This window comes from Penicillium argentinense (genome assembly GCF_028826775.1).
Source record: "Penicillium argentinense strain IBT 30761 chromosome Unknown utg000004l_segment0_segment0, whole genome shotgun sequence".
Lineage (NCBI taxonomy): Eukaryota > Fungi > Ascomycota > Eurotiomycetes > Eurotiales > Aspergillaceae > Penicillium > Penicillium argentinense.
Window position 1 is genome coordinate 500988 of NW_026622663.1, and position 15253 is coordinate 516240.

Consider the following 15253-nt stretch of genomic DNA (forward strand, 5'->3'; position numbering starts at 1 on the left):
GTAGGATATTATTAGCCATCCAGGCTATTAAAAATCAAGAAATATCCTCCGTTCGCAAAGCTGCGCGCATTTATAATGTGCCTGAAACTACACTTCGCGATCGTCGTCACGGCACCACAAATCGCGCGATTTCTCGCGCAAATTCGCATAAATTAACAGAAATCGAAGAGGAATCACTTCAAAAATGGATACTCTCTTTAGATGATCGCGGAGCAGCGCCCCGGCCATCTACTGTACGCGAAACTGCGAATCTTCTTCTCGCGGCCCGCGGAACTACACCAGTTCAAACCGTCGGAGAAAAATGGGTTTATAACTTCGTAAAACGACACCCAAGCCTATCATCCCGATTCTCAAGACGTTATAATTACGAACGTGCGAAGTGCGAAGATCCAAGAATCATTAGGGAGTGGTTTGATCTTGTTCAAAACACCATTCTTCAATACGGCATCGATCCCGACGATATTTATAACTTCGATGAGACTGGTTTCGCGATGGGATTAACAGCGACCGCGAAGGTTATCTCGAGGGCTGAATACTACGGTCGGCGATCGCTTTTACAGCCCGGAAATCGCGAGTGGGTGACTACAATCGAGTGTACGAATGCTTCAGGGTGGGCGCTCCCTCCGTGTGTGATTTTTAAAGGCAAAGTTTTGATCGAGGGTTGGTTCGATAATCTTCCGATAGACTGGAGATTCGAGGTTAGTCCGAATGGCTGGACTTCCGATGAGATCGGCCTTCGTTGGCTCGAAAAGCTCTTTATTCCGTCGACTTCTTCGCGTGTGAAGGGAAGGTATCGACTTTTGATACTCGATGGTCACGGAAGCCATTTGACTCCGAAATTCGATGAACTTTGTGAAAAAAACGATATTATACCAATCTGTATGCCTGCGCATTCGTCTCACCTTTTACAGCCACTCGATATCGGCTGTTTTGCCGTGTTAAAGCGCTCGTACGGTCGGCTAGTTGAAACGAAAATGCGGAACGGAATCAACCATATCGACAAACTTGATTTCCTCGAGGCTTATCCTTCCGCGCGAAACGAAGCCTTCCGCTCCGATACTATTTTAAATAGCTTCAGAGCAGCTGGTTTGGTACCTTTTTCACCCGATCAAGTGATCTTAAAGCTTGATATTTGTCTTCGAACCCCGACCCCCCTCCGAGCCGGGATAGCGAATCAAGCCAGAATTTTACACCAAAAACCCCTTTTACCGATAAACAGGTACGTCGGCAAGCTTCATCAATCAAAGCTTTACTTCGTACGGGGTCTCGAAGTCCACCAAGCCCATCAGATCGAGCGTTAAACCAGCTTATTAAAGGCTGCCAACTTTCGATGCAGAGCGCTACTTTACTAGCGGAGGAAGTCAAAGGATTACGGGCGGAAAACGAGAAGAAGAAACAAAAACGCACTAGATCTCGCAGGCAGATGCCTTCCACTGAGGGCCTCTCGGTTTTCGAGGCCTCTGCATTAAAAATGCAGTCGCAGCAAGCAATTGAACCCGCTCCACCCCCCGGGGATGGAAGGCCTTCGGAGGGTTTACAGCCACCTACGCGGGCCCAGCGAGGATGTGGAATATGTAGGCGCCCGGGACATAGAAGGGAGACATGCCCAGATAGACCAGCAAGTTAGCTGAATTAGATTAATAGCGTTTTTGTTGAAATAAATGCATTTAAAATTAATAGGTTGCTTAAGGTGCGCGACTGGCTTACATGCGCGGCTCGCTTACCGATTACGTTATACTCCGCGCTTACGCATCCTGCACTCCTACAGAGATGGTCCCATTCTTGCACGAGACACTACATATCGTGCTACAACAATAATGCCAGCAGAAACCACAATGTCTCATCTCTCATTTCTCAATTCAGAATTCTGCCAGCATCACGTCGATACCGTTTTCTCAAAATCAAGCCACCGCTGCTGGCGGAGTGGGTCGAGCTGCTTCAGTTCTGAGAGCCAGCTCAGAATCTGTGTGCGATCCTCCGCAGCCATGTGGCCCGCCACCTTGGAGACCAGCAGGGTGCACTCGATCAGTGATTGATAGATATACTTGCAGTCCTCCGCCCCGTCCAACATCTCCTCGATTGCGGCGATCTCGTCCCGCAGGTACTGAAGTCGCTCTGACGTGCCCAAGTTCGGAGCCATGGTCCGCGGCGCTACCGATGGGTCGAAAACACACATCAAATTCTGGTGATAAAACCACAGCGACTGGTCGTAGGGGTCAATTAGAGCTTGATGGATGAGAGCCAGCTCTGTAATACATAGAAAGCAAAAAGGTCAGTTCATCACGAGCTCCAAGGTATCACGTATCACGGCCGCTGGGAACACAAACCGTCATCCAACATCGCCCGGCGCTCCTCATCGCTGGCATTCTGTTCCTCCAGAAGCCGCAGGATAAGCTTCGTGCGATAATGCCACGCGGAAAAGTTCGATAGGTTGGCGCCGATCATCTTCTTCGCGTACTCAAATTCCTGTTGGGTCATGGACGCCGCCTCCTCCGCAGTGCCGAGCTGCTTCAATGTCTCCACTACCAGACGTCGATACCCCCAGCCGTGGAAGTTGCGACTGTCCAGGGTTAGCATCTTGCCTACCAATGCCAGCTCTTCCTGCCAGAACCGGCGGCCGGCCGGCAGTGGGAGCAATCGGCGGGCCTCATCCAGTAGCCAAAGGCGATAGTTCCAAATCCAGTAGCATTTGGGGAAGCTCCGCAGCAGAGGGATCAAAAACATCAGATCATCCTTAATCAACTCGGCGATCAACTCGGCCACATTCTCTGCGGAGTCACCCGCCTCGGAGAATTGATGCCGAAGAGCTTGTCGTCGGTAGTTCCAGACCGTGTAGTACTCTGGGTTGCGACTCAGCAAGTCTGAGATCTTTTTCAATGTCTCTGCGGAGAAATCTTGTGCGGTGACCTAGTCGAACCATCAGTATCGATTTCGGATGACTGGCACGTCCAAATAATAACCAACCTTCTTAGAGACAAAACTCTCGAGAGATCTGTACTCTTCTATTTGCTTCAACTCTTGTTGTCGCTCTTCCGGGGTCTTCTCCACCGGTTTAAACCGGCGAACGCCATGCTGTCGAGTCCGTCAGCCTCTGGGTCGAATCCACGGGTCACGAATCATCCGCAAGGCTGCCACTCACGCTTGCCATTGTGAACTCGCGAGTTTCGAGGCTGGCGGGGATCGGCGAGGGCAATTTGGGAAACCGCGCCACTTCTTGGCTGGCAGCCTTGTGGCCTGACCGCTGCTGAGTAAGCACGTCGGAGGGCAGCTTCGACGAAGCCAAACTAGAAGGGAATACGTTCGTCCAGTCAACATTCGTCGACGGCCCTACTGTGGTCCTGGGGGCTCCGCGACACATTCCTTTTTATTGTTGGCACAGCACATATTTTGCAGCGTGGCTGTATTGGTCTTAAAATGGTCGATTCGCGGTGTCACTCCCTCGAGGATACACCTTCGCTCCGCAAACACCATGCTTCACTAACGTCTAGCTCCCGATCCGAGTCCTCTCGCAGCAGTGGCTCGGTGAAGCTCACTGAATCATTTGCAACTATTAACCTATCGCTCCGAGACCTGCGCTCGACTTCTCACGCATCACTGACCAACAAATCCCGAGAAGAGACTCATACTATACGACAGAAGGAAAACAGGACCCAAAACTCAGCATCGTCAGAAAGAGGGCGCAAGAGGGTGAAGCAATCTCGCGGCGGAGAAAAACGCCGCAGGACTTTTCAGAGCCCGGCCTCGCCAGATCGATTTATTCCAACGCGGGAATATACCAGTGGTATAGATTCCTCATCCACGCCATTCCGTGTCAGCAAACCCACCATCTTACTGTCACCTCGAGAGCGATTCCTGCGACGTCGTGTTCCGGGTGATGACCCCTTTCTTCCAACAACTCGGCCTTGCCCTGCCTTCCCTGGACAGAAGCCAATTCCCGCCCACCTTCGCCAACGGCCACACCAACAGCCGAGTCTAGCGCTTGGCTTGGTGCCTGCGAGGGGTATTGGTCAACATGGGCTACCGCAGGCCAGCTTGGGAACTGTCTGGGATGTTGGCGGAGCTGCTGTAACTCAAAGTGACTTCTCGGCATTCAATGGTTCACGAGAATCTGCGAACAGAGGCACGACTGCCCCCAGCTACGCCGCACGGCTCTTACCCCAAAGAACCGCTGCCGAGGACCAAAGAAAGCATGAGTCAAGACTCGCTCTCGCATTGGATATTGATCCGACAACCAGAGTTCTCGGTACCTCTACGCCGTACACACAGAATCAGGCCAGTCCAACATCCCCAGACTATGAGCGGTATGCACCTTTTGTGTGGAAGGACAATGCCTGGAAAAAGGGAGAACAAGACCACTGTAAGTTTTGCCGAAAATGATCATGCGTAGGCGTGGCCTTTGCTTTTGCATGGCATCTTTCCCATTCTGGTCTTGGTTGGGTCTTATCTACTGCCTCTAGACGAGGTCGAAAATATCTACAAAATATAGCTCTACACTTATCCAAAGGGTCTGGCAAATTCACCCTCAGTCTTCTCTTTTGTAGCATCAACTGACCTTTTGTGTTATCCAGGGCCTACGTCTGCCCGTGCCACGCGAGAAACTGTGCCGCCCAAGCCTTTCCGAATTTTGGACGCGCCGTACCTTCGTGACGATTTCTACTGCTCAACCCTAGCGTATTCCTTCACGAGTGGAATACTTGCTGTCGGTCTCGCTCAATATGTCTATCTCTGGTCCGAAGGTACTACGGTCAATCACCCCGCCTTCGGCGACGTGCATCCATCGAACTACGTTACATCCCTTTGTTTCTCATCGGAATATGGCGGTCGAAGTATCCTCGCCGTGGGTCGCCAGTCCGGTCAGTTATTACTTTGGGGTGCCTTGGATAACAGAGTCCGTTTTGATCTTAGCCACCCAAATAGCATATCATGCGTGTCATTCAAGCCGAAGACCACGCGCAGAAACTCAGAACGGTTTCCTGGTTTGGAGATTGACGCGGAAGAACTTGTGGCTGGTGACGACATCGGCAATGTATGGTATTATTCAGTCGAGTGGCCGGTAATTCAGAACAAATGGAGCTGGTCTGGATCGATGACACTACTCGCCAAGATCTCCGCGCATACTCAACAAGTCTGTGGTCTGGCATGGTCACCTGACGAACGGTTCCTTGCTACTGGGGGTAATGATAACGTGTGTTTGCTCTTCGAGCTTGAAGATATCATTCCGCCATCAGTGAGAGATCACTCGCCATATACTTCTGTGTCGCCCACTTCGTCTGACGAAAGAAGCTTCCCTGCATTCCCACGTATCAACCTTGGCAACCCTCCGAGAAGACTACGTCTTTTCAACAGAGAACATCTTGTCACTTCGTTTTTGCCATCGTGGGCGTTCCAACCTATTCCTAGCAGAGGGCCAACTCACACAAATCAAGTTATGAGCCACATTGGAACTCTTATTTCGGGCATCGGGACGACAGTCGTGGTTGCACCAAACCGTCAGAAGCATCGCTTGCCGCATGCTGCCGCTGTAAAGGCAATTGCATTTGCACCATGGCAGCCCACATTGCTGGCAACCGGAGGAGGATCGAACGATCGAGCGATCCACTTTTTCCACTCACGCACCGGTGTTTGTCTAGCCACCATCAATGTTTTTGCGCAGGTGACCAGTCTGATCTGGAGCCAGACTCGACGCGAGATTGTTGCGACATTTGGGTACGCCCAGCCAGATCATCCGTTCCGCATCGCGGTCTTTGCTTGGCCAAGCTGCGCGCAGGTTGCTGTCATTCCTTGGGGGCCTTATGGAACCACTTGGGATGGGGTCGACCGCATTGCCAACTCTGATTGTGGACGTGCTTTGTGGGCTGTGGGTTACCCGGGACGACCACGCCGAAGTTTCGAGCAGGAAGCCAGCAGTCCCACAAGCGCGACGTCACCCTCATCGCCCACCTCTCCCACTTCCAGTCGCACACGGTCATCGCAGCGAGGGCGTGAAACACCTGTATCAATTGAAGGGACACAAGCGGTCCGGCCGAAAGAAAAAGAAGGTGGAATGTGGTGCTCACGTACGATGGAGGAAGGATGTATCATTGTCGCATCAAGCGACCAGACCGTGAAATTCCACGAGGTTTGGACAGGACGACGAACCAGCTTTGGATCTTCCAGTGGACTTCTCGGAGGCAGTGATATTCTCGAAAGCATGGAGGGTATTGATAAATCCGGCAGTGAAGTCATTCGCTAGAGGCTCAGTCCTCTGTCCAATTCCCCCCTGAACCCCTACGAACTATCCTTATACACCCTCACAACAGAACTACCTAGAACAGGACTTCGCATGCAACACAGACTCCTCCAATGGTTTCATGCACCATGTATCCTTATTGCCAAATCAGGAATAGAATGTGGACCTATCGATCCCTCCCGCTGTTCCTCATACTATTTCTTGGCGTCATCATCTCACCTTCTCTTTTCCTCCCAAACTTCCTACCGCAATCCTACTCCTCAATCACTCAAATAAACCCGCAATAATGCGCCTCTCAACTATCCTTCCCTTCCTGGCCTCCTCCAGCCTCGCAGTCGCCAGTACCCTAAACGTCACCGTCCTCGGCGCCCGCAACAACCGCTCGACGCTCGAATGCTGGGCCCTGGAACCGGGCTTCCAGACCTCCACCACAGCCGGAACCTCCGGCTCTGAAGCTCTAAACCTGGGTCTTATCGGAGGCGCGCAGGCGGGTAATGCATCGTATTCGGTTCTCCCGGCCAAGTTCGACGGTGGTCGGCACAACGCGCCCACTCAACAGTGTGTTTTTCCAAATTTCTTCAGTCTTTGTACATGTAATGCCTTCGGAAGACGCGGAAGACACCATCTACCCCTGTTCTTATCTTCCTTTTATTTTCCTTCCGTTTTTCTGGGCTATATTGTCTCCGTTTGTTTATACTTGGCTAACCTTATCAGATGGGTAATCTTCCTTTCTGGCTTGGCGCACATCACTCTGCCCAACTCGACCGCCGAGGCCTGGATTCCCGGTGGACAACAGGGTGCCATCCTTGCGTTGGATACTGCGGATGTTAGTGCCTTGGGCCATATCACCAAGTACCCTTCTCAGGAGACCACGACTGCGTTCCAGATTCCCCTTGGCGAAGGTGGTCTTCCTGGACATCGGGTTCTGCATGCTGGTCCTTGTAAAGGCGAAGAACTGCTTGTTTAGACATGAGGTCAGCATTGCTACGGGCATTAGTTAATCTTCGTTAGAAGAATACATTAATCAAAATGTATCAAGTGTGACACTACTCTGACAGAAATGTTGTAAATTGATTCAATTGAGTCAGGTGTGGCTATGGACACAGTTCCCACACAGCAAGAAAATGCAGTTATGCATGCCAGTATATAAAATCTTTTGGTGAAAGCATCAAAAAAAAGAAATCAAAAATAAAATCAAATCTTTCTCCAAAATTCGTACAGAGAATCTTTCCATCTAACAATTATCGGATCTTCATTTCTTACCGCCCTTCTTCTTTCCACCCGTCTTCGCCTTCTTCGATGGCGGCGGGACCTGCTCAACGGCATCATCGGATCCCTCGTCTTCGGTATCGGCAATGAAATCAACCATAGAGCCCTCGCTCTCCTCGTCGTCATCATCCTCGTTCTCCTCGAGCGACTCCTCAGCATCAGAGGAGCCGGCCGATTCCTCGGCCTCGACGTCGAGGATGTCATCTTCCTCGTCATCGTCATCCTCACTTCCATCATCCTCATCATCTTCAGACTCATCAATGCCGTTCATCATCGACTCATCCTCTTCGTCGAAGGCCGAATCGCGGATAGACTTTGTCCGGGGCTTAGCCTCAGTCTCACTATCCTCATCATCATGACCCTCGACGTAGATGAGGTTCTCCTCATCTTCACTGTCCATACCCTCGTCTCCACCTCGGATAGATTGCCGCAAGCCGAGCTGGGCATCGAGCATATCGAGCTTACCCTTGAGAAGCAGCAGGGAGGGAAGGCTAGATGACCGTTGGTCCATGACCTTGTACAGGGTAGCCATGCGCTTCAGGAGCTCCGGCTGGCCGGCCAGAGCACCGCCGTGGGCAACGCAGGTCCACTGGACCCAAACAAGCAGGTGACCATAACGACCGGGACGGGCAGAGAGGCGCTCAGCGAGTTTCTGGAGCAGAGTAGCGGCGAGGGAAGACTCGAGACGCTGGATAGTTGTGCGGATTATGGAGGTGTCGGCGGTGTGGAAGCAAGACTCGAGCATGGCGCCATCGTTGGTTTTGAGGGACTGCGTAAGGACGGTCGACAATGACACGCCAGTGGGGATCTGTTGAACGGCAGCTGTGGGCTTGCCAGGAATCAATGCACCAGGAAGAACTTCGTCGTCCAGCTCGGCCTCAACATCAACTTCTTGCCCAGCATTGGCACGCATGAGCTCGCCAAATGAGGGCTCGGCGCCAGCCTCTTCGTCCTCCTTTTCGTCGTCCGCTTCGGCGTTGTTCATTTCGACATCCGACTCGGGCTCGGCCTTCTTGGGAGCCTTCGACTTCTTCTCGGCGGGGGTAGGCTTGACCTCATCGCCGTTATCAGAGTCCTCGCTACCGGACACATCGTCCGCGCCATCCTCGCGCGACTCGCCCATCTCAACATCCTCATCCATCAAGTTACCTTGCTCCACGGCCATGTGCGACTCATCAACACGGCTCTCGCCAGCGTTCTTGGTGCCATTTGTGGTGACTGATGCAACGGCCGAGCTCGACTTGCTCTTCACGACAGCCTTTGTTCCTGTGAACGCAAGCTCATCGGTGCTCTCGTCGAGGATCTTCACGCGCTCAAAAACGGGAATGACGCCGCCCTCGGCGTAGGCAACCACAATCTCGTTGCCGTTGAACAAGGTTGATACTACGGGTACGCATGCATCTGAGGAATCGGAACGGATAATCTTGAGGGTGGCGTTGGCCTTTTGGGTCATTTGTTTCCGGTTAGCCTTGGCGCTACCGGACTGCGCATTCTGCGCCTGAACGAAAGGTTTTGTGAAAAGCTCGATGGAACCGTCCTCGGTCACAACAGCCAAAATCTGCTTCTCGAGAGCGGCCTTGCTCGCGTGCAGTGAAAGCGAAGTGACCTCCTGATCGGCCACAAGATTCCGCACAAGCTTCTGGGTCGAGGCATCGAAGACGTTGATAAATCGGTCACCGTCGGAGGCGAGGAATGCGCCCGTGCCGGCGGACTCTTGCGAGGACGAAATGACTGTGTGAATCTGGTTGCGCATCGCCGGAAACTTGGCGGGCTCATCGGAGTTCTCCACGTCGACCAAGAATGGAGTTTGGGATGCGCAGATGACGGGCGGGTTGGAAGGAACAGGACGGGAGAGGGCAGTAAAGACGGAAGATGCGAGTAGGTGAATAGTTCTAGAGCAGAGCGGGTTAGGAGGGAAAGGTCTTCAATCGATCGCGACCGAAATGTCATACCTTATGCTTTGACCAGTGCGCAGATCCCACTGCACAAGCTTGTTATCACCACCAATACTCCAGGCTTCTTGGGCGGGCTTGCCAGCCGTGAACTTGAAGTCCTTGATACCCTTGTCGTGCGCGCCAGTCAGGGTGCCGACGACCTTATCTTCCGAAGGCGAGTACATGCGGATATCCGAGGTGCTGGTACCAAACGCGACAACCACATCTCCCTGGTCTAGGCCATTGACATCAGATCCACGCTTACGCTTCTTCTTGGACTGGTCACGGCTCTTTCCTTGGCCACCATAGTATCCCCAATCGAGCGAGGTGATTGTCTCCTTCGGGCTCAGCGCATGCTCACACTGTAGTCGGCCGGTGTTGGTATCGTGGATGCGGAGGTGTTGCGCATCGAGACCCTGGATAACGGATGCGAACAGGGCCAATTGGTACTCGGATGGGGAAAATGCAGCTCGGAGGATCGATGATTTGCTAGCGTGCGAAAGGCCCGACGCCGGCGATGCGGCCGACGCGGCCTTTGTCGCAGGACGAGATGTCTTTTTGCCCATTTTTTCGGATGGCGGAGCTTTTTTTTTTTCGGCTCCTTCGAAGGTGAACTTTTTGGGGATCGAGTGAGGGGCAGATGTGGATCAAAATTCGATAATTGACGGTCCCCTAAATATCTAGGAGATTCCCACAATCTTTTCACTAACCCCGGGGGACGACGGGCTGAAGGGTTCTGGGACTCTGGAGGTCTGTTGCGGAAAGGAAAAAAATGTTCTGTAGACAGCCGGTTGGGGCACTAGGCTAGATGTGGCTTAGCGTGTCCAGCGGCTGTTCCCTTATCTAATCGGGCAACTGTGCAGACCACCAATTTGAGGTGTCAAGGCAGCAACCCAGAATTAATGCATACCTAAATGTAGTATTTTTGTGATTATTAGAGGTTGTGATGAAAATAAATTGCATCAATATTTCATCTGCCTATGTTTTATTATTCGATCTTCAATCTGGAAGCTTTGAATGGCCTACTGTAGTTTGTGAAGCTGTTCACAACGCGAATATATATGTTAGCTGATAGATCTTCTCTCCGTTACAACTAATCTCAATATGCGATCAGCTGCTGCAGGCAAAAAGACATAACAATAAGATTAAAATTTAAAGGATACTTGTGATCTATACTATTATCTTCATTGTTCTGAATTCTACATTCACTAGCCACAACATCAAATGCTTATTGTTGTGGCTCAAAGCTCATCCATGTCGCGATGTCACAACCGGAAGGGAGCGTACCCCAGCAGGGATCGGCAAACGTGGCAATAGTGTTATCCATCATTTTTTGTTTACTTTTTCTTTCTTGCTTTTGCAAAGCTGTAACAGCGACCACAATCAAATGCCATTTTTGTTTTTGCTCGACTGGCCTATGTTCGCGACTCAGGATTCATGGTTGCCTAATTTTGTCCACAATCTCACTGGCGTTGGAGGCGAGGCAACCATGTTCTGCTGGAAATCCATAGATGTGATGCTCGTCGCTTTAATTCTGTCATAATTCGACGTCAAATGTGGTGTGGCTGCCCGGTCCAGGCCCGGATCCTGCCTGATCTGCCTGATCTGTAAGGGCCCATCGACGGGGCCAATGATTGGCTGTTTCGAAGTCGAGTGCAGATAGAAATTCCCCAAAGGGCTTGGCGCCTCCCGGGCCTCCCTGGGGGATGACAGGCGCTAGCGTGCTCATGCCTTGCCGCGATCTATATCAGAGCCTAGAGTGGTCGCCCTTGAAGATGATAGGATGTGTTTGACGGACCCCTCTGCTCAGATACGACGACCTGTAGTATAGATCTAACTTCGGTCCCAGCGATCGCCGGAAAGGATAAATCACGTGAAGTGACGTCTGGACTCGACGGATCATACGCTAGGCCGCATTCGGCCAACCCTAGGGCTTGGAGTTAGGAGTTGGGGATGAACTCGTCGCATCCCCTGCAGATCGTGAGTCATCTGAACAATACCCTGATACGAAGAATTCGTAAACATAGACCGTTTCTATCGATGATGGCAGTATCAGCTTTGCGCGACCGGGTTCTTTGATGAGTGAAAGGGATCACAATTTGCAAAAATTTTCCAGCTTTGCAATACGGTACGGTACCCAGGACAGGCCAATCAGGGGGCCGCGCAGGCGCAGCATGGCGAATCAGAAGGGGGCGGGCCCAGCAGAATCCGGGCTAGCGAGGCCGGTGGAACTCGCGGCGCTGCAGTGCGTTTGTACTTAAGGATTCTGGCATCCCCTCCGAGCCTTTTTCTGCTTCCGTCCTGGAGCTCCTCCTATTTTTACCTATTTGTCCCCCCTGACCGCCCACGTATCCTTGGTTACCCCCTAAACATAACACTACGCGTCGCGTGCCCCCCTTTTTTAACCCGCCCTTCCGCCCTGCTTTCATAATTCCCTTCCCTTTTTTTATCCGCACAATTCCCCCAAACCTCAGGCACCCACCCTCGCCCGCTAATTTTTTTTCCCATCCCCCCATCCGTTTTCGGTCAAACCCGTGACTTTCTAGGTTACCGGTTCCTGTCCCACACCCACCGCCCACGTGACCATCATACCGCCTTTCTTGGCAGTATAAATTCTTCGTCCGCGTCGCATTCTCCACTCTTTCTATCTTCCGGACCATCCCCGATACCGAACCTCTGTATCGTCTCTGTCGGTACATCGTTGGTCGAGTGTTTTTTAATTATCCCGCGCGACTGCTCAGTTGTTGGCAATTGCGCGCGGTGACTTTTGCTGTATCCAGTTTGAACTCGCGAACCCGAAATCCTGTTATATCTTCCCTGAAGCCTTTATTCTTGCTCCGCGACCATCCATATGGCCACCCCGCCTCCCGAGGCTGCCCCTCCCCTCAAGGAGGAGAAGCCTCAGCTTCCGCCGTCCCCAGCCGGAGCTTCCGCGCCCGACCAGGTGCACCCTAGGTGAGTAGTTTGTAATTTTTTTTCTTGTCGCGTTGGTTGAGGGTCCTGAATCATCAGTTCCCAATGCGCAAATATGCGCTGACATCCGTCGCAGCGGTCAAAATGCCGGAACGGACTTGAAGACGGAATCTACCGCGTCTGCTCCCGCACTTGCACCCGCGACCGATAATGATGCCCCCAAGACCAACGGCCATTCGCCCAGCGTGCCCCCCAAGACGAACGGTGCCAGCGCAGCTGCGTCTCCCCCAAAATCCCTTGCGTCGGTCTCGACCGAGCCAAAGCCGAATGCCGAGCCATCAGAACATAATGAAATTAAGAAGCCGGAGGAGACACCCGCTCCAGCTGAACCGCAGCCCGCTGCGCCCTCAGTAGCTGAGAGCACTCCTGCTGACAACATTGTCCCTCCCGCGGATGTTTCCACAAGTCACTCGACGGATGGCCATGCCGCAGGTTCAGTGAATGGTGGAGTGAAAGAAGCGACTAGCGGTCCTGCCCTCAACGCAGTGAACGGTGGAATGAATGCAGGTGAAACCGATGCTGGTGATGATAAAATGGCTATTGACTCTCCTAATCTCTCTTCCGCGGTAACTCAACTTCCTCACCATCCAACCACCGATATCTCTACCACCAGCCTTCCTCAGAACACCGATACTGAGATGAAGGACGCACCTAGCGCTCCAATGTCTCCATCCAAGCAATCCCGTCAACGCGAGGCCGACCCTGCTGAGGAGCCGGCCTCCAAGCGCACCAAGGTCGAAAACGAAGGATCCGCAGCCGTCAACATCAAGCTTCCTGAAGTTCCTTCCGCCTCCGCTGAGACATCCCGATCGAAGCCCACTGGCGGCGAGGCCCGCATCACCAAGATGCAGCAAAAGTTCATTCAAAAGTCTCTCACAAGCCTGAAGCGCATGCACGACTCTCGATTCTACCGGGAACCGGTCGACTACATCAAGTTGAACATTCCCAACTATCCCTCGGTCATCACCAAACCCATGGATCTCGGTACCATCGAACGGAAGCTCAAGGCCAATGAGTATCCGACTGCGCAGGCAGTTTTCGACGATTTCGATCTGATGGTCGCCAACTCGCTGCGATTCAACGGGGCCGACCACCTGGTGTACCAGGAAGGCGAGAAGCTCAAGCACACGTTCCATAAGCAGATGACCAACCTGCCCAAGGAGGACGAAGTTGAGGAGAAGAAGCCCAAGAAAACCGCGGAGAAGACGTCTGCTGCCCGACGGGAGCCTCGCACATCTCTCGGCAGCACGACCGCCAAAGCGGCCTCTCCCCAAGCCACCACCTTTGCGCTGGGCCCGGAAGGTCTTCCAGTCATCCGACGAGACTCGACGAATCCCGATGGCCGGCCCAAGCGATCCATCCACCCTCCCAAGCGCGATCTTCCTTATGCTTCTAAGCCCAAGAAGAAGAAGTACCAGTGGGAGCTCCGCTTCTGCCAGGAAACGATTGAGGAGCTGTTCAAACCAAAGCATCAAATCAATGCCATTCCTTTCTATGCTCCGGTGGATCCCGTCGCACTCAACATTCCCACCTACCACAGCATCATCAAGAAGCCGATGGACATGGGTACCATCAAGAGCAAGCTTACCACCGGCCAATATGAGAACTCGAAGGAGTTTGAAGCCGATGTGCGTCTCATGTTCAAGAACTGCTACCGATTCAACCTTCCCGGTGATCCTACCTACCTGGCCGGCAAGCAGCTTGAAGAGGTTTTCGACCAAAAGTGGCAACACAAGCAGGAATACCTTGATCGTCACGAGCCTCACCCTGAACACAACTCTGATTCTTCCGATGATGACAGTGATGATGGGGAGAGCGACGAAGACGACAACGAGCAGCTCACGGAGCTGCAACGAAAGATCGCGGAGATGTCTCGCCAGGTCGAGATGATCACCCAAAAGAAGATGAAGACCCCTCCGGCCAGCAAGAAGTCCGGCAGCAAGGCGAAGGGGACCAAGAAGGAGCCCAAGAAGAGCGGCTCGAAGAAGGAGAAGAAGTCGACGAAGGCTGCTGCCAAGCCTGAGAAGACTCGTTTCGTCTCCTACAATGAGAAGCAAATGATCTCCAATGGGATCAGTACCCTTCCTGATAAAAAGATGCAACAAGCCCTCCAAATCATCCAGAACAATGTCCCTAATCTCAAGGTATATATATCACAAACCCAAATGACCGTTTTCCGTCGAGGAAGGTTGACCACATTCGCTCACCACCGTTCTACGTTTAAGGGAGCCCAAGAGGCTGAAATCGAGCTCGACATCGACGAACTTCCGAACGACGTCCTTTTGCTACTGCTCAAATTCGTCAAGAAGCACGCCCCGAACCTCGAAGACGACGAAGAGGACGTCCCGATGAACAACAACGTCTCAGCCGCCAAGCCCAAGAAGAACAAGCCTATGAGCAAGTTCGAACAGGAAGCGCAGATTAACATGCTCGAGAGCAATTTGTCTCGCTTCCAGGGTGGTCACGGTGGCTCGCCTGACCCGATGCCCTCTGTTGAGGCCAACGAGTCAAGCGAGGATGAGTCGGATGATGATTCAGAGGAGAGCGAAGAAGAGTAGATGGCCCTTTGTCTACCTTCTTATGGCCCGCTCTGTTGAACCTCCCGGGGAAGCAGGACGGGCCATTCTTTTTTGCGTTTGAGCGTTCCTTCCACCTTTATCTTTAACCTCTGCGATTTCCCCCGAATCGAATCTTCGCACGTCTGGTTTAATCGTTAACCATGGACCCGAACCAGAAACTGAATCGCTGAAGCTGCGCGTGCTTTCGTTTATGCGTGCGTGCCCCTCCTTTTTTTCTCCTGGTGAACCGTTCGTCTCGAAAAACTTCATGTACATACCTTTTTTTTTTT

The 15253-nt window shown here is 52.4% G+C and overlaps 5 protein-coding genes across 5 annotated transcripts; 3 read left to right on the top strand and 2 right to left on the bottom strand.

The window, feature by feature from the left end:
- Positions 1–1876: 1876 nt before the first annotated feature.
- On the bottom strand, positions 1877–3148 carry N7532_003143 (Rab geranylgeranyltransferase BET4; the record flags this gene model as incomplete). The annotated part of the gene is made up of 4 exons (XM_056615637.1): positions 1877–2247; positions 2328–2907; positions 2965–3072; positions 3140–3148. The coding sequence occupies 4 exons, from the start codon at positions 3146–3148 to the stop codon at positions 1877–1879; spliced, it is 1068 nt and encodes a 355-aa protein (XP_056475994.1).
- A 266-nt stretch (positions 3149–3414) lies between these two features.
- On the top strand, positions 3415–6232 carry N7532_003144 (uncharacterized protein; the record flags this gene model as incomplete). Its single annotated transcript, XM_056615638.1, has 2 exons — positions 3415–4357; positions 4569–6232. 2 exons carry the CDS (start codon positions 3415–3417, stop codon positions 6230–6232), a joined length of 2607 nt encoding a protein of 868 aa, XP_056475995.1.
- Positions 6233–6515: 283 nt separating this feature from the next.
- N7532_003145 (uncharacterized protein) lies at positions 6516–7196 on the top strand (the record flags this gene model as incomplete). The annotated part of the gene is made up of 2 exons (XM_056615639.1): positions 6516–6787; positions 6944–7196. 2 exons carry the CDS (start codon positions 6516–6518, stop codon positions 7194–7196), a joined length of 525 nt encoding a protein of 174 aa, XP_056475996.1.
- Positions 7197–7481: 285 nt separating this feature from the next.
- Positions 7482–9998, bottom strand: N7532_003146 (WD40 repeat and Utp12 domain-containing protein; the record flags this gene model as incomplete). Its single annotated transcript, XM_056615640.1, has 2 exons — positions 7482–9390; positions 9451–9998. The coding sequence occupies 2 exons, from the start codon at positions 9996–9998 to the stop codon at positions 7482–7484; spliced, it is 2457 nt and encodes an 818-aa protein (XP_056475997.1).
- Positions 9999–12283: 2285 nt separating this feature from the next.
- Positions 12284–14963, top strand: N7532_003147 (putative transcription regulator BDF1; the record flags this gene model as incomplete). The annotated part of the gene is made up of 2 exons (XM_056615641.1): positions 12284–12387; positions 12482–14963. 2 exons carry the CDS (start codon positions 12284–12286, stop codon positions 14961–14963), a joined length of 2586 nt encoding a protein of 861 aa, XP_056475998.1.
- Positions 14964–15253: the final 290 nt, after the last annotated feature.